General features: G+C 30.5%; 2 protein-coding genes across 2 annotated transcripts in view; one reads left to right on the top strand and one right to left on the bottom strand.

Moving 5' to 3' along the window:
* Positions 1–869: 869 nt before the first annotated feature.
* On the top strand, positions 870–13501 carry LOC111629046 (threonine aspartase 1-like). Its single transcript, XM_023372912.1, has 12 exons — positions 870–934; positions 1986–2054; positions 2222–2342; positions 5999–6083; positions 6241–6320; positions 8170–8258; positions 8339–8470; positions 12247–12325; positions 12422–12535; positions 12772–12849; positions 12919–12992; positions 13070–13501. Exons 1-12 carry the CDS (start codon positions 920–922, stop codon positions 13175–13177), a joined length of 1044 nt encoding a protein of 347 aa, XP_023228680.1. The 5' UTR covers positions 870–919; the 3' UTR covers positions 13178–13501.
* LOC111629047 (arginine-hydroxylase NDUFAF5, mitochondrial-like) overlaps positions 4181–25219 on the bottom strand; it is a 28974-nt gene continuing 7935 nt past the window's right edge. The window contains 11 exon segments of the mRNA XM_023372913.1: positions 4181–5563; positions 14033–14175; positions 14250–14332; positions 14431–14577; positions 17893–17980; positions 18052–18162; positions 18266–18305; positions 19218–19324; positions 19431–19478; positions 19544–19607; positions 21617–21657. Of these exon segments, the coding sequence (XP_023228681.1) occupies positions 14065–14175; positions 14250–14332; positions 14431–14577; positions 17893–17980; positions 18052–18162; positions 18266–18305; positions 19218–19324; positions 19431–19478; positions 19544–19607; positions 21617–21657 (840 nt within the window). The 3' untranslated portion in view covers positions 4181–5563; positions 14033–14064.

The raw sequence follows: 25219 nt of genomic DNA, 5'->3' as shown, positions 1-25219 counted from the left end.
AATTATGTAACTGTTAATTAGAAAAAATAAATAATTACAAAAGTCAAAGAAGCAATAGCATATTTGCATAGTAAATCATATGCTATTTTGTTTCATCAATGTGCTGTATTGTAAGGGACGTGAGGTCAGGGAAAATCATGGAATTTAAAACAAAAATTTGAGTAGGAACCCTGTATATGGTGACAAGTTTNAAATTATTTTAATTTAAAAAAACATTTTATTTTTAATTTTAATTATTCAGCAATTATAAAAATTGTGTAACTGTTAATTAGAAAAAATAACTAATTAAAAGGTTGAAGAAGCAACAGCATATTTTCTTAGTAAGTCGTATGCTGTTTTATTTTGTCAATGCGCTGTACCGTAAGGGACGCGAGGGTCGGAAAAAGTCATAGAATTTAAAACAAAGATTTGAGTAGGAACCCTGTATGTATTTTAAGTTTAATACATAAATAAATGATGAAAAACAAAACCATAACAACTGCCTTTCCGTTTAATGAATTGTATACTTGTAGGTTAGAAAGTATCCGTTCCACTACTTAATTTTAGCAATACACCACTTTCAAAGAGTGTATTTAAAATGAACTGTTTTCAGCCTAACTTTTGTCAGTTTTCGTCATCAAATACAACGTGCACTGTGCCAAGAAAATGCTGCTCTTCAGTTCTGAGAAACAAATAAGCCATTTTCCTCTAGTAGTTATTGAAAAACTAATAGAACTTGATATTATCCTTTAACGGTCAAAAACGTTTCTTGTAGATATCTACATTCGGTAACTGAATTAATTTCTCAAAATAAAGCTTATAAATAATAAACCAGTTTTATAAAAATCAAACTTAAGTGTTTAATTTAAAATTTTTAATTTGTTCAGGTGCTGGCTATCACTCAGAAGACAAAAATAAAAATTATGAATTACTGTGTAAAATGACTTGCAAGTCTGTAAGTAAAATATATTTTGATTATAATTAACTTAATATTTGTTTTAATTTAGATTAAATTGTATATAAAGATGTAAACGTGGATCGGGTTTCATCGATCGACTGGTGTCCCGTTAACCGAAGAGTACCATTTAATGTATATTCATTTCGTTTACGATTTTATTCTCAGCTCAACTGGGAATCTCCAAATATGATAATTCATTTTACTTTAAGTATATATATTGATTAACTTCTAACTCTTGAATCTTGATTGTAAATAAAAACATAGCTATTTCCATACAAGTGGAGAAGAATTACCATCTCATTTCTTTCTAAAACTCCAACGTCGTCTGGAGAACTTTCACGTTCCTGTTTAATATCGTCCGGCAGTTTCGTGCATTACCTATCGGCCTCATAGTTAGTTTTGCGTTCGTTATCGGGAAATATGAATAAGATATCAATTTTACGAAACTTTTGAAGCTGAATTGTTATATATTTTGAATTTAATTAATTAATTTATTTTCAATTAATATTCATATTTGTATATTTTTAATTTGTCTTACGAGCTGGTTAATCGTTTAACTTTTTAAACGTCTTAAAACGTGCATCGTCGTCACAAAGGATAATTGCAATTCCTTTACAACAGGATATAAATTTATCAGTAAGGAATATTCTGCTCCATAGTTTTCATGAAATTAAGTCGGAATGTAATCTTTCTGTCCAACTTTAAAAAATATTAACTAATTCTTTAGTTATTTGAATTTGTAAACGTAAATACGAGGTAACTGTTTTATTTTCTAATATTTTTACTTTATTTATTTTTAATTCTTTTCACCTTGTGGACACTAAGAGGGACTTTTTTCATATTCATCGTGGTTTTTCCACGTTCAAGACAATGGGGGCGAAGAACGAGTTCAATGTATCCAGGATGCCATTTGGCCATCATTTACTTTGTCATTTTTAAAGGAATTAATCAGCATGGATTTTTAAAACTAATATTTTCATATTTAAGGATTCACTTATTATTGATTTTTGAACTTTTTAATTTTTACAAATGAATTATTTATTTATAGGCAATGAGAATGTTAAATGCTGAGCATACTGCTGTGGATGTAGTTACTCATGCTGTATCTCTTTTAGAGGTATTATGAAGTAAATTTTATAAAAAGATTAAACATTAGTAATAAATTAATAAACGATATATTAAATTTTGAATATTAATATCAAATATTGTAAAATATAAACGAAAAAACTTTTATTTATTTATTTTTTTTAATGCAGATCTCGAAATTTTTTCTTATTCTTGTAGGATTCGCCTTTAACCAATGCGGGAATTGGATCGAATTTGACAGAATGTGGAAATGTCGAATGCGATGCAAGCGTAATGGATGGAATTACGTTAAATTACGGAGCCGTCGGCGCAATTTCCGGTTGGTCTTAATATAGCTTTATATTTAATTTTATACTAGTTATAACTGAAATTTGTTTTTACATGTAATTTTGTGATTCTTTTCTGTGTGTTTGGATGGTAGTGTGTGTGGGCATGATTTTGTTCACCCTGTTTTAAGCGTAATAACTCCTGTCCTTTTTGTTGAAAATTTCTGAGATTTTGCAGGGAGATTTGTATATTAGGGGATTGATGCTATTAAATTTTGGTGGTTAAATGTTGACAGGGTGGGGAGACGAAGGGAGGTTGTGTGTCGTATCTCAAGTAGGGTCAGATTTAAATGACGATTTTATTCATTACAGGAAATCTTTGTTAATTCAAACTCGGATAGTTCAAAATCCGTTCCATTCATAACTGCACTTTTGCCCAGCTGAGGATATAGAGATTTACACGTTAAAGAATTTGATTAGTTACAGATACTTGAAATTTGAAGTGGAAATTCTGTCCAAGTGATGATGTGCGTACATTATCTTGTTCATTTAGATAAAGTACCTCATATGGGAACAATAGACCAAAAACAACTCTAATCTGGTCAATACATCGTTGCTTTTACAGTAACACATTTTTGGGTGTCATCTTACCCTTGGACTATTGTTTTTCCTCTTATCTTATAAAGAAGAATACAGCTGGATTTTGGATTTGCAAGATTGGGCTACAAGTAGCATATTGAGATATTTATAGGGCTGTAGGCTACTTAATTTGGATTACTTACTTCTTCTTGGGCCTCTTTAAAAATAATTTGGGCCACATTTCAAGGAATTCTGCTTTACTTTTTATAAAACCTATCTGACAACTTGCGAGGTTCTCACTGAACACATGATGTTTATTAATAATAATGCAAATAAACCGCAGGTAATTATTAATTAATAAAAATAGCATTCTGTATACATCACCTTTGCTTAATAAATTACATCTGTTACATGGCATTTGGCATATTGTGCAGAAATATGTAAATCTTGGATAATTCAAAGTCACAATTATTTTGTCCCTTGAATTTTGAACTAACCAGGATTTTCTGTATTGGCATTTACAATTTTTTATAAAACCCATCCCTACCCTCAAAATTAAGCTTTTTGTTATTTTATAATAATTAAATATATAAAAAGTTTTTAACAATAAAATATCATAACAGATGGTACCACTAAAACTTTAAATGTTGCCGGAAAAGTTAAGCAACTTGTTGCTGGATTTTTTTTAAAATGTAATTAGTTCCTTTCTATGTTTCTACTTATCTAATTAAAAAGAACTTTTACATTCAAACCCTGCTTTATATCAATACTTTTTTGCAAATGTTTCTAAAATTATTCATTTCTACTCTTAAAGTAACCAAGGAAAATATATCAACATTTGCTATTTGTCATATTAAATTGTAATACATTTTAGCTTTTAAATTTAAATGTACAATACAGTATATGTACTATAGTAGATAGTGAATATAAATTTGCTATTGGCTCATACTCATTATCGGTTAGATAGCTTTTCGGTAAGATATTGATTGGTGTGCATCTGTGCTTATCATTTGTCACTTTTGAATGACAGGTTAATGAACTTGGTGTTAAAGAATTCTTTCTTGTATCTGCACTTCAATGCTTTCCGTCATTTCATCTCTCTTATAATGGTTGTTATTATGGTTGTTGTTGTAATTTCAAACATTAATTAATATTGCGTTGTTCGGAAAGTTCGTAGCAAAATTTGACAAAAATTCAAAGCAATATGTTTACACAGAATTAGTTTTTTATTAAATAATATATACACTGCATGTTTCAATGACTTTTCACCATCTATCAGATAGCTTCCTGATCCTTTTTTTTTTTTTACTGTTCTTAGTGTACTTAATTTTTTCCTATTAAAAACGTTTTGCAAAGGCTGAAACAAATGGTAATTAGAGGGTGCTAAGTCCAGTGAATAGGGTGAGTGGGGTGAAACCTTTCATCCAAGTTCAAATAACTTTTGCCAGCTCGTTGACAAATGCAGTCTAGGTTGAAAAAATGACACCTTTCTTGTCAAATGTTGATAAATTGCAAGCATTTTTGTTTAATTTCTTCATTTAATTCATCTAACCGGGAGCAGTATTTATCTGAATTAAGTGTTTAATTGTTTGCTAGAAGTTCACAAATTAAGCAATCCTGTTTCACTTCCACCAAATACACAGCATAACTTTCTTTGGAAGTAATCCAGCTTTTGGAGTAGATAGAGAAAGTGAGATGAGCCTCCACTAAGATCTTTTTCATGTAGAATCCACTTTTAATCCCCTGTAATTATCCACTCCAAAAACAGCTCATTTTCATTACATTTTAAGAGCAAGTTGCATATCAAGATGATCCATCAAATGCTTTTCTGTTAAGTCATGTGATACCCAAACATTGTAGCAACTGACAGAATCAAGACATTTTAAATGTTCACAGATGGTGCTATTTGATATTTTTAGGATTTCAGCAATCTCTCAAGTATTGTAACACGGGTTATCGTCGACTAGTGTCTTTATCTGATCGTTATTAATAACAGATGGTCTTCCGTAGTGCTCCACATCTTCCAGAGAAAAACTGCCAACTTTGAAACGAGTAAATCATTTATATACCATGCTTGCATCAATTAAGTGTTGCTAAACAAATACAACTTGACTAATTTCTACACTTTTTCTTTCAAATGATGATTATGTTTTATTGTTATTGCACCTCCCTGTAGCATTTATATGCTACAGGGAGGTGCAAGAACAATAAAATATATGAAATTCCATATATAAATTATTGTCATGCCTAGTTTAAATAATATACTTTTCGAAATATTAGATCTCTTGGGATTACAGAGGGCAAAACATTCTGAGACAGTCTACAAATGTGAATGCTACTTTAAATCAACTTTAAAAAAAATCATATCACTATGTGGATTCTGGGTTTGAAAGTCTTTAAAGGCAATTATTTACGATTTTCTTAGCCACAATTCGTATGATACAAAATGGGATTGCAATTTTTATTATATACAACTATCTCTTCTGCTACAATTCTTGTAATTTCTGATTTGTACATTAGACGAATGCGATGAATGACACGTAAAATCAAAGCATTCTATCATGTCGTCCACATTCTTGGTCATTTCTATTTTACATAATTTTAATATCTAATTGAGCTTGTGTTACAATTTTGCTATCTGGATTTCTTCCCCATCTTCTGTGGTTAAAAACACTAGCGATTGTTTTAAATTAATCTGAAAAATTAGGATAAGGTTGTAATTATTAGATTCGAATGAATTCATAATGTAAATTACAGTGAAGCGTTGAAAATCGGGACTAATTGGGTCTAGATCATTTTCAAATATAAATATAAATTAACATTTTAAGTGCTATAAACTCCAAATACACCGTAATTCAAGTATAGGTGTTCCAAGTTTGAGCCAGTGTTTCGCAAAGAATATAAAATACAAAGATTCAAAATATAAATTACAGAATCATTGTATTTAAACAAACAATACAATAATTATCATTGAAAGGATCCGTATCCGTTTTTCAACAGCCGAATTTGGATTTTTTATGTTCGGATTTCCGACACTTCACCGTATTTACTCGTAAATTCATTTTATACAATATTAATTTTATTTTTTAAAGTAAAAACTTATCTCATTATAGTAAATAATTTTCTTTAGGTTTTACCAATCCTGTTCAAATTGCTCAGAAATTATTAATAGAACAGAATAAAGGGCTGTTATCTCTAGGAAGGATTCCTCCTTGGTAAGATGGTTGGTAAGATATAATTTTATTTTTTATATAATGATTTAAATATTATTTATTTAAGTATAAAAGTTTAGACTAATTTATTAATAAAACAATTTTATTTCAAATTATTGATAGAAACAATTTAAAATAAATTTCAATGTGAAATTTTTAGTTTCTTAGTAGCGGAAGGAGCAAAACAGTGGGCCGTTAAACATGGTTTTACGTACGTCCAACCGGAAGTGTTACAATCAGGTCAGATTTCTTTAAATATTTGTGTCAATTCTCCCATTATTAGATGCTTTAAATTATTAGAAATTTAGTTTTTAATCATTTTGTATTAAAATACATCTGATGATTCTGATTTTATTTATTGAATATGTTTTACACCTCTAAAATTTTATTCTAAACATATTTTTGTTTTTACAATAACATTGACCAAAGTTAATTATATCTTATGCATACAAATTAAGTATTTTTCCTTAAATTGTCTGGTTTTCTGCTTCAAATTAAATGCAATGCAAGTATTTTTGATTCATTTAATATGCGTAGTACAATCCAAAAGTTCGGGGACTTGGCGTAAAATTCCTTACCTTAAAAAGTTTACTTTGAAGGTGGTTATGCATCAGCAATATAATCACCTTGGGCAACAATACACTTTTGCCAGCGCTTGTATAACTTCTGAAAGCACTGCTGGAAGCTATTTTTTGAAACCTCCCCATGAGGCCTCCTGCGATGCTGCTCTCACCTCATCTAATGACACCAATTGGCATCCCTGCAAATGCTTTTTCATTGATGGAAACAAATAAAAATCACACGGGGCTAAGTCTGGTGAATAGGCGGGGTGTTGAAGCACATTAATTTCAGTTTTGGCGAGAAACTGTGTGACCATTTCGGACCAATGTGCAGGTGCATTGTCATGCAGAGGTACCAGTCTCCACTTTGCCAGATCTGCGGCCGTTTACGACAAATGGATTTCCTCAAACGATGTAAAATGTCTAAATAATGCTCCTTGTTTACTGTTCTGCCTTTGAGAATAAATTCTGAATGAACAATTCCTTCAGAATCAAAAAATACCTCCAATCACTCCAATTCTGCCGGAATTTCTTCGATCACGGTGAGGAGGGTGATTTTCATGTTGAAGAAGCGCATTTTGATTGAATATCAAATAAGCAACACTATGTTTCATCACTCGTTATGATGTGGTTCAAAAAAACTGGATCTTTATTGGCTTTGTTGATTAAATCACCCAATATTCTCATTCGTTCTTACTTTTGTTCAAAGGACAATGTGCTGAGACACTCGGTGCATGTTAGGATCTTCCATTAAAATACACTGGCAACTAGTCTTTGATAAGTGAGTAGCCACAGAACTTTTTCAAGGGTTTGGCGACGATCTTTTCAAACACATTGAGTGACCAACTCAACATTTTTCTCGTTCCGTGAACTCGAAGGTCGGCCAGAGCATTCATCGTCTGCGATGGATTCTTGGCCCTCTTTAAAATGCCGATGCCATTCGTATACCTTCAATTTCGCCATGGAGAATCACCGTACACCTTTCTTCGCAATTTTAAAGTCTCCGTAGGTGTTTTACCTAAACGCTGACAAAATTTAATGTTGCAGCACTGTTCTTGAAACTCCATTTTTATTACATCGCAGAACAAAAGTAACTATCTCCAGAAGAAAACAGCAGCACTCACGGTTTGATCACATGACATGGGTGAAACCAATCTGAACACATAGGGGTGGTTGGTAGAATCCATTTCATACGCTGTAACTTCAAATACATGCTTTTGTCGTCATAGATTACTGCAGTTTGAACTTTTGGATCATACCACGTATTTACAATTATAATAATATTTTTACATAATGATTAAATAACATGCCTATAGAGAGTATTGTGAAACAGAGTAAAATGCTGGGATTGGGCTGTCAATGCAGTCAGGCAGGCCCTCATACTTACATAAAAGTCCAAATTATGTAGTCAAAGATTAAATGCTAAATTTCAGAATTATTTAAAATTCTTTAGCTCAAAACTTTATTATTTTTTAAATAAAACAATCAGTTTCAATATTTTATTTCCTTAAATAAATGATATATTTCAGAGAGTGCACACAATGCTTTCAAAAAATACAAACGAAAACTAGAAGAATACGAAGAGTATAAAAAATATAAATTTAAATCTGATAAAATGGTAAGTTAATATTAATTTGCCTTATTTATAATATTTCTTATAATAATTATATTAACTGTTACATATAATTAAATTTTCAGAACGAAGGGAATAATGTTGGAGAAGAAAAACTCGACACGGTCGGTGCAATTTGCATCGACGGCAAAGGGAATATCGCCAGTGCCGTTTCAAGTGGCGGAATAGCATTAAAACACTCCGGAAGAATTGGCCAAGTTTGTACTATTCGTATACTATATTTTTAATTGTAATAAATCAATTATTGTATTATTTTATAAGATTTTTATACAATTAACCAATTAATTTACTAATGTATATGCTATCTGTACTGATGAGAACATAACGATGAACATTTCATTACAAGTAGTATAAACTGTTCTCACTTTTTGTTAATGATATTACAACCATCTGCATTGTTAATCAACCTTTTTGCTTTTCAGTTGCATAATCGAAAAATTAATAGTAACAAAGCAGTATTTTTGTATTTTTCTTCAATCCTTATTCTTCCTAACTTCATTTTATAACTGTCATGTCATATTGTGTGTTTAGTAAGTCAATAATTTTCAGGTCATATTTAGTGATAGTTTCACCATAATAGCTACTGTTTTTCTCAGGAGAATGTGCAACATACAACTCTAATAGAATTGTTTTGATTGGCACCAGTTTCGATAAAATTAATCAAAATCAGTGCCAACATTACATGAAATCAAATTTTATTCAACAATTTCATTTGCATCCTCCTGTAATGGCAACTTTGTATTAGATACCTTGAGCCACCACTAGTAATAAACTGATTATAAATCTCAAATAAAAAGAATAAACTAAAGATTTATTCAATATAATATACACCAAAACCTGGGTTTAGTAGACATCTGTATCCACCTGTACTAAACAAAATGTCTCGTCCTGGTATAGGAATAGAACTCTCTATGTATTTTTTATCTTGAGAAACCATACAGTTACTGCTTTTGCAGACAATGGACAAAATTTCCTATTCTTATTCTCCAAACCCCTATTAAGTGAGCGGTATGCAACAGATACATACTTCCCATGAACATCATTTAAAAGTACTATGCTTATTTCCAGTGCCATCATTTTTTAGAATTTCTGTATTATGTATGTCCATAAATTCATTAAAGTTCTCACAGTCCCATTTTTAGATAGTACTGTATCACTCTTCACATCAAACATTGGTAGATTGGTCAAGCGTAATTCCTTGTATACTGGAAGGGAAGAATTAAGAAACTTGAATTTTGAAGGAAGCAGAATGAATCAAATTAATTGTGTTGGGAAATTGACAAACATTCTGTTTGAGAAGCATAAATGGCATCATTAGTAATGCTGTTTGTAGCACCATTTGAGGCCAAATTCTTTCTTCTGAATTTCTTTAAATTAACTAATCACTAATTTTTAATTAGTGATTAGTTAAATAAATGTAATATGAAATGGCACTTAACTAAGTTTTCCATAAATTTCATAAAGAAATCCTGAACACCAGACTGAGTGAATATATATATAGAATAAATCACAAAGGTTGTGAAATTATCTTGAAGGAAAATTACAAAATCTCATGTAAAAGTAGCCCAATGTTTATAACACTCTCATATATGACTGTATTTGGCATCTTTCTGTCATCTGTTGACCTTTTTTGTTTTATTAGAAGCGCTATCTTTACTACACTGTTTCTTTGTTGTCCTAAAAGAAAATATAACCAATGTAGTTCACAAATTGTGCAATTTACCAATTTTAGCAGAATGATCTCCTGCCCCAAATCATCACCAAAAAGAACAACAAAAAATTATAAAAGATTAAATGTAAGGATGATGACACGACTGAACCCTATTTACATACTTAAGTGGGTGTAATCATGTAATATCACCAAAACTGCACTATAAGGAGAAGGTGGAGTTAAGCATTGAGTGAGGTAAAAGCAAGGCTTTCAAGTTTCATTGACGACAGTTAGGCGAAGTTAATTTGTAAGATTTCCTTGTGAATTTTCAATAAATTTCAATTTCATGTGTTTTTTTGTTGGTTTTGTGGAGATAATTATAAGTCTGCAAGTTTTGGGAAAAGTTTCTTGTAAATATATATATATATTTCAATTTTCATTACTTATTGCCCATGTAAAGTCCATGCCTGGCACTAACCAAAACCTTGTTTATTTAATGCACCATTAGGAAACTATCCAGGCTCTAGACAGAAATAGATAAGGTGTTACAGTCTTAAGTGGACATGGTTTCTGATTTTGATATTTGTCTGCTAAACCTAGGTTCTGTTGTAATATTGAAATTTACAGTTCAATTTCTTCCAAATTTTGTGACTAATAAATACAATAGAATTTTATTTTAACAGATTGCTCAAGCCATGGAATTCATCTGTTGTTCCAAGAATTTGTTATATTGTGAACGATGGATTTTCTGCATACCCAAGAAAATATCAGTTATTTAACCCCCTACATATAAGAAGTATCTGTACTTGAAATTATTCAGTCTCGTGATATCTCTATTCTTTATTCTATAGAAATACATGTTACAAGAATGTACAAGGGTTGATCAAAAACTAAGGTTACAAAGCCTGCAGTGAAAAGTGTACATTTTATTTCATACAACCAATACAGCCAACTGATAGTACATACATTAGGTTATTTTTCGACATAGTCTCCATATTGGTTTAGACACTTGTCACTTCATGGGATGAATTTGAAAATTCCCTCCTGGTAAAAATCCTGTCCTGAAGTGTTTCACTTCCTCATCTGAAGCGAATCGTCATCCTGCTAGGTTCTTCAAGTGAAGAAACAGGTGAAAGTCACTTGGAGCAAGGTCTGGGCTGTAGGGAGGGTGGTCAATGATGTCCCAGCAAAACTGCTTCAACAGCATGCTGGTCTTCTGGGCTGTATGAGGTCGTGCATTGTCACAAAGGAAGATGCTGCCCTCGGTGAGAAGTCCTGGACTAGCAGGATGACAATTTGCTTCAGACGAGGAAGTGAAACACTTCGCAACAACTTGGCTGAACACACAAGGACAGGATTTTTACCAGAGGAAATTTTCAAACTCATCACATGAAGTGACAAGTGCCTAAACCGATATGGAGACTATGTCGAAAAATAATCTAATGTATGTACTATCAGTTGGCTGTATTGGTTGTATGAAATGAAATGTACACTTTTCACTGCAGGCTTTGTAATCTGTTTTTGATCATCCCTTGTATATTAAGCCATACATGTGTATGCAAAGCTGACAGATTGTATACACTAAAAGCACAAAAAGAGAGAAATTACATATGCTTGTTAGCACTTTATTTGACTTCATGACTTGTTAAAAAAACTCATCAGTCTTGGTCTGTTTCGATGCTGCTTTTCTGCCTATTGAATACAACCACCATTTGATTTTAGCCATGTCATGTACAGTACAGCCAGTTTGTTTATGCCAAAATTCATTGGGAAGGTCTTTGTGACTCAGAAAAATTTCGCACTACACTTGGACTGGCATCAGAATGCTCACTAGGTGGCTCCTCCTCAATTGTACATATCCCAGATACATCCAAATATTAACTAAATGTTGAAAAAAAAAGTTTACAATAGATGGGGCTAGAAAATATCTGATATTCCTAATTAAATATCTGTTGAAAGGAGGTAAAATTACACATTATTCTGCAATCCATTAAAATAAGATTCTACTGTAATTCTGCTTTCTAATCTGTTCTGCTGAGACACAGTAGAACAACACCTGAATGTTCACTCGTGTTGTGTTACTACAAGGAGAGATGAGTTGTAGCAGGAATTTCTGTGAAAAAATAGTCCCTATTTAAATGTTAAGACATTAAAATAGGGAAATCTGGCTAGTCCACTGGTGAGGCATGAACCCACAACAATATGGAGGATTTCTTATTGTTATTTAATTTAGACTGCTTTTGTAGGAAAAGTATTAGACATTTTCTATAAAATAGATATAAATAATTCTTTAAAAATTGTGTTTATATATTCTTTTGTTAGGCTGCTATGTATGGATGTGGATGCTGGGCACAAAATTCCACTTCACTAGAACAACCTGCCGTTGCAGTTGCAACTTCAGGTATTTTTTTTTTTTTTTTCTTTCTTTCCTAAGAAGAAAAAAATACAGTTAATACATTAACTTTTAGTAACAGTTTTATTGTGTTATATTTTTCAGGAGGTGGTGAATATTTAATTAAAACTTTATTTGCACGTGAATGTGCAAATTATGTTATTAACAATGACAATACTGTTACTGCAGTTCAAGAAGTATTCAATGAGAAATTTATGAGTAACTATAAAAATTCAAAATATTTTTATATAAATTAAAAAACAAAATCTATTTTGCAACTTACTTTTCTTAAGTTAAAATCATAAGAAATTTTCTATACTCTTGTAGGGCAGAATTCTTATAGTAAATGAGAAAACATTTAAAACTTATTTTAGTAATAAACAAACTCTTGAAATTAAAATTAGACATTTTTTCATGCAATTGTTATGAATATAAACTGTTAATTTCTATTGCAGATTCACCGTTTCTCCCGAATTCGATACAGAAATTAGCCGGAGTTATTGTTTTAAAATATATTCCTTCGAATGCACATTGTAAGTGATGTTGATTATAATAAAGTTTAAAAATTTACTGTCAATTTTAATGTACAAATATTAATTTAGGCGAATTAGTTTGGGCTCATTCTACGAGAAGCATGTGCATTGGTTATTTTTCGTCATTCTCCAAACAACCAAAAGTATGTGAATTTATTTTGTGTGTGTCGTTAAGTTCTGTTTAATGATATTTTAAATTAATTAATGATTTATTTAATAGGTAACGATTTCTCGTTTAAGAGATTCTTCACAACAGACGATGATAGAGGCTACCAGCGTAGTAATGAAAATGCCGTCGTCCGACGAATTGTTGAATGTTCGATATTAATTTTAATACTTTAAATAAATTTTAATGTATGTTTGATTTGTAAGTGATTATTAATACATTAAGTATGTATTACTATTTGTACACGTTATTTTCTAATTAACTGCTAAAGCATCTTAATAAATAATTGTGTATTCCAGCATATGATTTATTTATTAAAGATATATGTTTCCAGTAGTATCTATAATACAGGACTATAATTGTGTCAAGATTACTGTAATTATTGACTTATACTACTAGTAATAAAGTCTCGAAAACTCGGCCTAATGTGGACCGAAGGGTGGCAGAGTTTGTGAAAATGCCAGGTTATCGGGAATGGTGGTTAAAAAAATAAGTATGAGTGTTTCCTCAGAAAATACTGTACTGTACTTGTATGTATTGTTTACTTGAGAATACAACAGAGAATAAACTGCCCAAATACCCTTAAACAAAGGAAAAGTACGTCCTTTATGAAGACGTAGAGCCTTTACTACATGAAAATGAAAATTAATGAATACACTGTGTACAATAATTTACCTGATAAGACAGACCTTAGAAAAATATTTTATGAGGCATAAAGCTGTCTATAATGAAAATTAATTTAACTAAGGATTTTTTTGCATTGCCAGTTATCCGGACTGCCGGGTTATCGAGTGCCAAGTTTTTTGAGAGACTATATAATAATAATAATAATACAAATGTGAATAATTACTTGAATATCATTTTTTATGCATTGCAATTGATTTTATCCATTTACAGAATTAAGAATAGGGAATGAATAAAATCATTTCTGATTATATATGACAACAGAATGTATTCAAAATTATAACACTGCGATTTCCATATAACAATGTATTATAAACTGTTTTAAAATCTTACCTACATAAACATTTTTTACAATTTTATCTACGTTAAGATTCTTTGGAAGGGAAGTCAATATCGCCCGATTTTTTGACAACGGTTTCCAATTTATGCAAATCCTTGAAAGAAAACGTTCCCGAACCTCTTCTCGCCGGCTTAGCCTAGAATTGTGACAAAATGATACATTTATAAATTGACTACATATATATATATATATATATTATCTTTATTTTACCTGTGATTCGTGTGGTTTCCAACCGATCATGTAAAGAATCTGAAACGTGGCGGGTATTGTTCCGTCCTCGTTTCCGTACATTTCTAAAACAGAAGTAATTTAATGTATAAATTTAATTTTAATTTGAAAACAAATTGGTCGACAATCGTTTAGATTAAACATTTCAATAAAATTACCATACCGTTATATATCTGTTTTGCTCTTTCGATTGTAGCTCTGTGTAGATGAACTTTTCTTGCCCAAAGACAATTGTTTTCTGCCATTCCTAAATAGTATAATTCTCAAATGTTAAGTTATGAATAATAATTAATTGTATAGTTAAAAATATTATAAATTTGAAATCCTGTCTTTATTATTTTAATACTAAGTTAGTATTGACTTTTCTCCATGTGTTTCACTGTTGTCAGTTTAAGCAAAATATTTTAACCGGTCATTCATTATGAAATATTGCTAAAGTATTTTTTTTTATTATGCATATCTTTTAGTACACATCACTGCTGTCTTATATTACATTTTACAGCTTCTGATAATTTATTTGATGGCATAAATAGATAATCATACAAAATAATCTTATAACAGTTTCTTTTTTTTTTTCTTTTTTTACTGCCTTAAGGGCATTAAAAAGGCCTTTTATCCTTGTCCATCATGGATTCAACCAGGCCAGGTGACAAAGGATTGGGCTTGGCATATCCAGAATAGACCATCTGTAGAAAATTTCTGGAGTTCAAGACTCAAATTATTTAATTTTATTTACAAAATATAATTTTTCAAGTTACTTAGANATAAATGTGAATTATTCTTCCTGGAAAAAATAAGACATTCCCTGAAAATAAGACCTAGCACATTTTTCAAAGCAAAAATTAATATAAGACACTGTCTTATTTTCGGGGAAACACGGTACAATAGTTTAGACGTCCGTCCCTTGACATCGAAGAAATGGCTTAGAAAGATCTGTAAATATTTTCTGACAGTTTATTCACACGACCGATAAGTAGGCTTATAAGAATAAATTTCTGTGGCACTAATAACGTTAAATATGTCTACATAGACTCCCTCGATCCCTTCTCCATCGTGTACAATCACCTCCTGATTCTCTAAACTGTACATGTAATTTATGTACAGTTTAAGAAATGGTCACTATTTATTTTTTCAATAACAGATAGCAATAAAATAAATGAATATCGGAGTAAAAAATCAGATTGGTTGAATAACTCTTGTTATTTCTACGAGTGAATATTCAGATAAAGAAAACCGAAAATAGTAGAAAAAGCTTTCTCTATTTCTAAAAAGAGTATTTAAATGAGAATAAGAACAAAAATTTTACATTTTTTTAGAAGGAGAAATCCTATTTTTCCTTTCTAAACATTTTCAGAGATTTGTTTTTCTATTTGAGCCTCTGTGTGTTTCTTGGCAATGATTTAGTAAAGGTGATTGTGTGAATTTTGATGATGTGGTGACATGTAGCTGTTTGAATAGCAAAGCTTCTAATAATAAGTATCATCTGAAAATGATGAAAAACGAAAGGAAAGATTTCTGTTTTAAAACAGTATAATTTTCTGTTTTTATTCTCATTTAATTCTTTTAGATATGAAAATTTCTTCTTTCTATGCATCTGGAGATGGAATTTGTACAGGAAAACCAAGCAAATTGCTTTCTCTTTGGCGAATTTTGTGTTTAAAGGGTTAAGAAGTAGCATACTAAATGCTACCAATAAGCGGATCTGAATGAGATTATTATTCCTTGATCCAACGGCTGCAGCACAATACTTGAATTTGGTGGTAAAAATAGTATCCTTATAGACTCCAGGATAATTGTCTTTGATTACAGATTATGGGTAGTACTGTACATCTATCCATGAGAAGAATAATTTTCCTCTTTTGTGCCATCATTCATTCTTCGGTTCAGTCGAAGCAACCATTCGTGAAATAACTTGTCAGTCATCCAAGCATTTTTACTGGAAGCATATTCACATGGAATATGAGAAATCCCCTTGAAACACCAAGGTTTTGCATACTGACCAATAACAAACGAGGCGTTTCCTGCTCTTACATCGAAAAACCATTCATAAACTGCTGCATCAAATTGGCATCCTGACATCTTCAAACACGCTTTCTTCCACGAATGCCATGTCCTTCTGTGGATTCAAGAGCATTTCTGCTCTTCAGATATATAAAGAGGGTAGATAAAGGAATGTTATATTCCTTTGCTATTTCTGTCTTAGAGTTTTCCTTCTTGTCTACTGCGCCAAAATTTCTAACTTCTTTGCCAACATTAATTCAAAGTACTTTCTCTTTGGCATTTTTGATACAAAGACTACACAGCAAATACTGTTATGAAATTACTATAAAACACTTCTTATCTCCAGTAGAGGACTGTTTATTTTTGTTTCAGGAAGATCAACTTTCCTGGCGGTTAGCAAATACCCTTCAGCCTGAAAAATGAGAGTTTCGTCTTCTGTTATGTTAGATTTAAAATTTTAATATCTCTTGCTTTGTTTACATGTTTACTACCAACTGTTTAATTTTCATGCCCATATCTGCAGTAGATTGTTTCTGATTAACATTTAGGATTCTCAACTCCCCCATCTCAGATTACTCTCCATAGACTTTATATAGGAAATGCATTGAACTGTACTCTTTGAACCACTCGTATTGAAGTTTTCCACCTAAGCACAACTGTCTGTAAAATGATGTCATCTGTCTCCCATGTGCAGTGTTCTGCAATTTACCCCAATAAAATTGGACTTTGTCCAGATCTCTTGGAAAACTCAGAGCTCTATAGAGTTTCAATTACAGTAGAAACTTAAAATTTGATTCTTTTGAAAGAGAAATGACAGATTTAACTAGTTAATGCAGTAAATATTTAAAAAATAATATAATATTGTGTTTTTAATAAGTTTTTTTTTAATCTGTGTTTTATTAAAAGTATAACAATCATAAACTATGATATGTTTGTGATAAAAAATAAAAAACAGATTGATTCTAGCCCAATTAGGAGCCAAGAAATTGAAAATTTAAAAACTCTTTAACAAAATTTTTGGCACCATACGTAGCACGGACAGTCTGTTTAAGTGTAAATATCCACACAGGTATTTGTTATAAAAAAATTACCCGTTTAGTTTGAAATCAGATAATTCAAAGTCCCGTTTTCAGCGAGGACAACTATATTCGGATCAAAACGAGTTTTTTTATATTTGTAAATATAACCTTATTACTTGATTGTTTTGCGATTTATTTTCAAAATCATTTTGTGTGTTATTATAATGACCAGATTAACACAGCTTTTTTGTATTTTATGTTATAATTTGATTAAAAATTACATATTATTATGGCAGAAATGATAAATTCTAACACAAAGTTTCAAAATCAGTTACAAGAAAAGATACAAAAATATAAAATATTTTGCAATTGTTAACAAATATAAAAAAAAAAGTTAATTATAGAGTTTGATTAAAAGTGCCAAGATTAAGCTTATTAAATTAATAAATTATATTTGAAAAGTTAGAAAGATTATCATTTTTTAATGTAAAATTCATAAATATTGATATAACAAGTTTATCTAAATATGAAACACATTTTAAACAATAAAATTCAAACTTTTATGCTCACTTAATGTTAAAAAACTTAAAATATTACAATACATACTATGGTCAACATGGTAAATCCTGCTCTATTTAAAAGATTTCCTAAATCTCTTACATCTGTAAATGGTGAAATATGAGGTGCAAATCCCTGAAATTTATAAAATATAAATAATTGTGTTAATATTAACAATAACAATATATATAACTGATAGATCTTACACCTTCGATTTCAGTTTCTGCTTGTTGCAAGGAACATCTGAGTTCAAATAACGTGTCGCCTCCAAACATAGACGCAACGAAAACACCATCGTTTTTTAAAGCAAAATTAATCTAAAATTTAAAGTAATCACATTTTTTTAATGTATTTAAAGTACAATAAATATATAGTAATTTATTATTATCGATTTAATGCATAATATTAAATTTCATTCACCTGATGAAATGTTCCAGGCAAATCGTTCACCCAATGTAAACTGTAAATATTAACAATATAAAATTTTTAATAAGTGATGATTTTCATTGTCTCTTATATTTAAAAAAAAAGGTAAAAGTAATGAAAATTCATTGATGTAATTTGCTAAAATTCGATTAAATACAGTCGACCCCCTATAACACTGTTGATTATTCCGTTTTATATGAATTCCATGTTGTACGAGTCACTTAGATTTTACAAATACGTGTGACGGCTGTGAACGGCTCACGTATTTGTAAAATCTGTGACTTGTACAACATGGAATTCATATAAAACAGAATAATCAACAGTGTTATAGAGGGGTCGACTTTATGTTTAATTCTCGCCCCTGGATACTAAGCGAGCTTACTTTCATTCTTGTCCGGGTTCAGCTAAGCTCATAAACAGTCACCACAAAACTTATAATTAAGGATCTAACTCATACTTGAACTTGGGTCCCATAGAGTGAAAGACCGAATCTTTACTGTTTTTATCTTCCAACCATTAAATATTAGTGATTTGCTGAACTTATCGCAATATCAAAATATGTATAGATGGTGGTAGTCAAGGCAGTTAGAGAGTCAACCTACCACTCCGTGAACACAAATTTTCATGGGCATACATCACATCCCATTCCTCGCCACATAGACCCGGCCAAACTCGTGACGGGTGTGGAATAAAGGCCACTTTAATGCCCACAGATTAGTTTTTTATATCTAACAAGTATTACATTTCTTTGTAATGCTTTTAAGTAATGGAAATAGGAACAAGAAATTTAATTTTACTTGTTCACAATAAATACGGATAATTTAATAACGTCCTATTTTATATAGATTTATTACTAAATCTTCAAAATGAAATTGTTCAGTAATTTATAAAATAAAAAATCAAATTTATCAAATAGAAATACAGATTTTTAATTTACATTACAAACCTTAAACTACTTAGAAATATATCAATTGTGTTATTGCCAAATGATAACATTTCTACATCCGCAATTAATTTAAATGTTTTAACTTCTTCACAAATTTTGCTTTGTTCCTGTAATAAGAATTATTATTTATTAATTAATTAACTAAACTAAATAACATTTTATTTATACAACATAATTATACCACCATTTTTGTTTCCCATTAATAATACTTACAACATATTTGTCTGATAGATCAAATTGTATGAGACAATTGATAACATCCTGAGGAAGATAATATTCATATATTAATACGTACAGAGTTGATTAACCTTAATAAATTTACTAACCTTATTCAAATGCGGCCCTATAAATCCTCTTCCGCATCCTAAATCGACAGCTACGTCAAATTTTCTACAATATTAATATGTAAAAAAAATTAATGCAGTAATTAAAGAACGATATGCTGACATCTTAGTTTCCAAATAACAATAAAAATTGTATACAATAATGCATGCTTAAAACATTAAATTGATTAAAATATAGTCATGATCATTTATAGCTTATAACAAGTATAATTAACAGTGTTCCATGAGGAAGTGGCAGATGTTGTAGTGCTTAATAGTAAGGAGGTAGCTAGTTTGAACTTAAACTCTTTCTAGCACTGAAACAATGCATTTAAACAGCTAAGTTTAAAGGACATTTTTGGATCCAAGTCTCTAGAACACACTAAAAATATTTTCACTTCCTTGCAGAACACCTTATTTATTAGAGACATCAATGCAAATATTGACTTTTTAATCTAACTTATACAGGTGCTCCCATACTTATGAACAAGTTAGGCTTCTGAGGTTTTGTCTAAGTTAAAAACTAACCTGGAAAGTACATTTGTAGACAAAATAACCACTTATTGTTAGTTTTTGATCCTTCAATGTACTTAATAATATACATTACGCTTGTTTACCCACTTGCTACTGCTTAGTAGCAGGTGTTTACAACACTTTTTTCATCTAACACACTTAGTTTTATAATGTGCAGTTTAATTTCCATGCTAATAGAGCAACACATCTCCATGCTAGATTTACTATTACATTTTGGATGTATTTTTGAAATACTAATCATCAAAGTTTATAAAAACTTGCAAACAGTGACAAATGCCACTACTCCAATGTTACCAACTGTTATGTTTAATGCTTCAAAAATGCATCCAAAATGTAATATTAGATCTAAGAAGATAAATGCCACTTCTGGTCTACATATGAGACCTAGGTAAAAAGAAGATAATGTGCATAATGAGCATACTCTCTGTGCTTTCTTGCACAATCACACGACAGTAAGGTATGAACTCTGAATGAATGGTTTTCACCCCAGAATTGTAGACCTTCTCTGTATGAACAAAAAGTCAAGAGGCCCTCCTCCCTAAAACTATGTAACATCAAGTACTCCATTAACAGTCATTAACTACAAATAAACAAAAATGGCAAGTAAAACTTACAACAATGATAAACAGATGTTTCAGATCCACTTTCAGCTTCAAGGTTCACTTCCTATTACACTTCTCATAAATACTATCAGAAGACAAAAGACCAATTTTCACAGAAAATCTCACATCCAAAGAAATCCTCTCGTCCAAGCCTAATTCCTTTTATTTACCTCGCAACAGCATAACAAGGTCTACACTTGTGCAAATATCCATAAATGTAATTTACTTTGATGAAAATCATGAATAAAACCTTCAATCTCACGCACACAAATTCCATGGAAAAATAACTTAAAACATAATCAAATTATACCGCCATGCATGTGCAGTAACCAACTTTGTATAATTGAGCATATCTATATGCAAATTTAAAACAACTTTTAACTTTCATGAGCAAGGTCTTGTACAAGGAACTGAAATATGACCTAGACTAGGTTGCAGGACTGTAAAATTCCATTGAATATTGAGTATATGCGATAGAGTTGTACTTGAAAATAAACAATGATATTGATCATATCTTTGTGCCCTTTAAAAATAGTCTTGTGCCCCACAGTTTGAGAAACATTACATTAATTTTTAAAAAACTGAATTAATTTAAAACAGTAATTTTCAACAAGTCTGCTGGAATGGCACTTCAGGAATACCATGAAATATAGTGATGAATAGCATCATAATGTTTTTATGTGTACAATTAAAAGTTATTGTATATTCATACATAATTAAAATTATAAATTATTTAATACTTTTGTAATCATATTATTGAAAATACTGTGTACAATTTAAACTAATTACACCATATATTTAAAATACATATTCAAGTATATAAATAAGTATGGGTCCACTATTAGAAAATAGTTAAACAACACTGATTTAAAGTATTGTCAAGACATAATATAAATAAATTTACTTTTAAAATAGGTATTTTAAAATTATAGAAACATACCTTTTAATATCAAAAACTCTATCTGAAATCCTATAACCAATCTGGATCAAAAGGAAAAAAAAACAATTGTATTAATTTATGTCATCAATAGTGCTAATATAATTTATAAGTAAATAATTTAATAATTTTTAGTTTAGTTAAAGAAAATTTCTTCTCCCAAACTTACATTGAAGACTAAATTAAAAATTATTATTTTACTTTAAATATTCTTAACAGTTTGTATATAAGTAATATATAAAGTGAGAATGCTTATTTGTTTGCTTGCTAGAGGTAATTCAGAATCTACTGAACTGATTTTTAAAAGTCTTTCACTGTTGGAAAGCTAATTCCTTCCAGATGAACATTATTTTCATATTAAAAAAAGGAAAATGCACAAGAACAATGTTTTTACCACGGCATTTCTCTCGCACTGTCGTATCGTCATTTGTCTGCCTGTTCGAGATCAACACCCTTTGCTACCTGGTGGACTTTTTAAAACTTATTATCTTATCTATTCGGTTTCAGTTTTGATTCGCACAGTTCAAGTAGTTATATATATGCTTTGTTTATATTGTCTTGGTTGTTAGTTTCTTACAATAATACTCTTATGTTATGACTAGCTGTTACCCGCGACTTCGCCTGCAAAAATTTTGCAAGCAAACCCTATTTATATTCAGTATTTCAACAACCATAGTAATTGTTATATAACACCTACTGCCGAGAATGATGAGAATTGCCGAGAATAAAACAAACTATTTTCAATTTGATCAATTTTCTGGAACGTTTACAATCATTCTATAATCGAACTAATATGCAATAACAAATTCGAATTTAAAACGGTTCGAACATTTTTAAAATCGAAATAGATAAAAATATTTATAACAATGTCTGAAATGTTATTAATTTAATACACCTAAGTACTCGATGAAGACTAAATCCTCTCCCTCTCCCCCAAGGGGGAATTTTGAAAAATCCCTTCTTAGTGTGCGTTTCCATGACGTACTCTAACTGTCTACCAAATTTCACCTCTTTAGGTTACGCGGTTTGCTCTGGGCAATGATGAATCAGTGAGTCATTCAGTCAGTCAGTCAGTCAAGCAATTTTATATATTTAGATATACTTACAACTAGTACTTATAACATACAAAACTTTAGATGAAACTAAACTTTTGTATGTAGATTGATAGTATTTTTGTGTGTTCATTGTTTTAGTATTAATCCTACTGTAGCATTATTTAAAAATAAGAACTAGTCTTATGTTTCTATATAAAATGAGAATATTTGTTTGATGGATGTAATCTCAGAATATACTTAACTGATTTTTTTAACTCTTTCACCATTAGAAAGATTATTACTTTCAGATGTACAGTACGGTACATAAGTACCTTAAAACTCAGACCCCTCAGTCCTTCCTGCTGCTTTCATCCCCTACCCCCAAACCATTTGAATTATCTGGACAAATTTTGCATAGTTACTATCTAAAATCCTCCAAAAAATGTGCGCTAACTTAAAACTCACTCCTTCCTCCAGATTTCATCTCCCACAAATCGCCAAACCCTTTGACTGATTTGGACCAAATTTTGTATAATTACTCTGCCACACTGTAGAAACATATGGCACTTTATAATGAATTCTGGGCAATGCTGGGCATTCTTTGCTAATAAATTTTCTTTTGAAAAATATAACGATGATTATAGTAAAAAAAATAAAAACCAAAAACTTCAAAAAATAAACAAGTGATTTAGGTAAATTAAATATTCTAACAACAAAAGATGTTAAGAATAATTTATATAAAAATAAAATAAAAACACAGATGATGATAATGTTGTTGTATCTTTCGGGTAATCCTTTAAGTATGGCAGTAATAAACTCATCATTATCAATCTGAGCTCCTAACACTCTTGCATTCTCTAGAAGTTTCTCTGTTTTGTAATACATACTCTTTCCAGGATTCTTCTCTTTTCATTATTAATCTTGACACATTATTTCGTGCCTCTATTGCCTGTCATTTAACATTGCCTTCATAATGTTAACTTAAATTATTCAAAATTTCTTCTGCAGTCGTACAATTTAAAGTTAGGGCTACCTGTGCGTCACCCATGGCGCAACTAATAATTCCTCTAGCTTGTAAATCAGTTTATTTCCAGTTCGCCTTTCCGGCTTTATCTTCTGGACGATCTTCCTTTAATACATGTCCTAAGTCTACTTTTTAGTATCGATAATATTCTATATTTTCAACTCATAAAATTATTACCATTAAAGCAGGGAATCTGATTCACTCCAACTTCAGCCATGCGATAACTTGTTATGCTTATTCTATGATGCAGCGTGACAAATTTCAATTCTCGGGGAATTATCTACTATTTATAATGCCATTCTGAGATCTGGGCCCATAACCATTTGTTGTGGAACAGTATGAAAATAAACAAGCAATTAGGAATTCTAACAATTTAATTATTCAAAAACAACTTAACTCGCATTAGATCGGTAAAATCAAGTCGGCTAAGCATTAATTCTCTACAACGTCTCCTCTTGGGTTCTATTCTATATAATTTACATTTTATCACATCACCAAATTATACGATAACAAGCATTTCACAATATACCGTTTGAACACAAATAATTTAAACATATAAATTTGAAATAAAGAATACAAAAATGTAAAATGAAATAAATAAATAAAATATAAACAATCAAAATAAAAATACTAACATCAATTAATATAACTTTATTTATTTATTTCATCTGCGTTACGAAATGTTGCTGAACAGCAGATCTCCCCCAATAAATAACAAGCCCCATAACAAAAGAAGATAAAACACATTAAAAAAAAATCAATCAACAAAATAAAATAAATGAAAATTGCAAAAAACATATAAGTAAGACAGAATTCACAAAAAAATGTCTAAAATATCAAATATGTATAATGCTAAAAGTAAGACGAAAATTTAAAAACAATATAATAACCAAGCCAGAGTATAAATATTGCCATAAAGTTTGATTGCTTAAAGTAAAAAGGAATTAAAATGCAATAAGATATGTAAATAAAGTCGTTGTAAGATCTCCGTGAATCTTACATTAGGAGTGCCTGAGAAGTGAATGAACACGACACTTAGAATATTACACATTTATTTTAAATATATCATGTATCTACGGAACAGGACTTGGCAACGACCCAAGAAAAAGCCGTACTGCCCTCCGTTACAGGGTTTATATATCGGGCGTCTCGCCCCTGGGCGCTGCGCTCGACGCACCCTTAACATGTCATGGTAAGACACGACATGACAGTTTACAAACCAGTAAGAATTATATAATAGGCGTCGACAAAATGTTTTATAACGTAAAAAATCGATGCGAAGCATGTCTTCTACATTGTTCGTGTTTCTGGCTATGTGGTAGAAAAAAGATCTACGTGAAATAGATAAACAGTAAAAAGGAGTAAAAAATACAAATGGTGTTACATGCATTCGTTACAGGTATCCTAAGACAAAGCCAGGAAGCCAGAATAAAACCATTAAAATATTTATAATAGAATATAAAATCATAGTATTTGATTATTTCATGTAAATTGGGAAGACCTAACCTGAACCTTGCAATGTTTGGATTGTTAGTAAATGGTGGATTA

This window comes from Centruroides sculpturatus, unplaced genomic scaffold (assembly GCF_000671375.1).
Source record: "Centruroides sculpturatus isolate CEXI.00-Female unplaced genomic scaffold, Cexi_2.0 scaffold523, whole genome shotgun sequence".
Classification (NCBI taxonomy): domain Eukaryota; kingdom Metazoa; phylum Arthropoda; class Arachnida; order Scorpiones; family Buthidae; genus Centruroides; species Centruroides sculpturatus.
The sequence above is the reverse complement of the archived record's forward strand: the minus strand, read 5'-3'. Positions and strand labels throughout refer to the sequence as shown.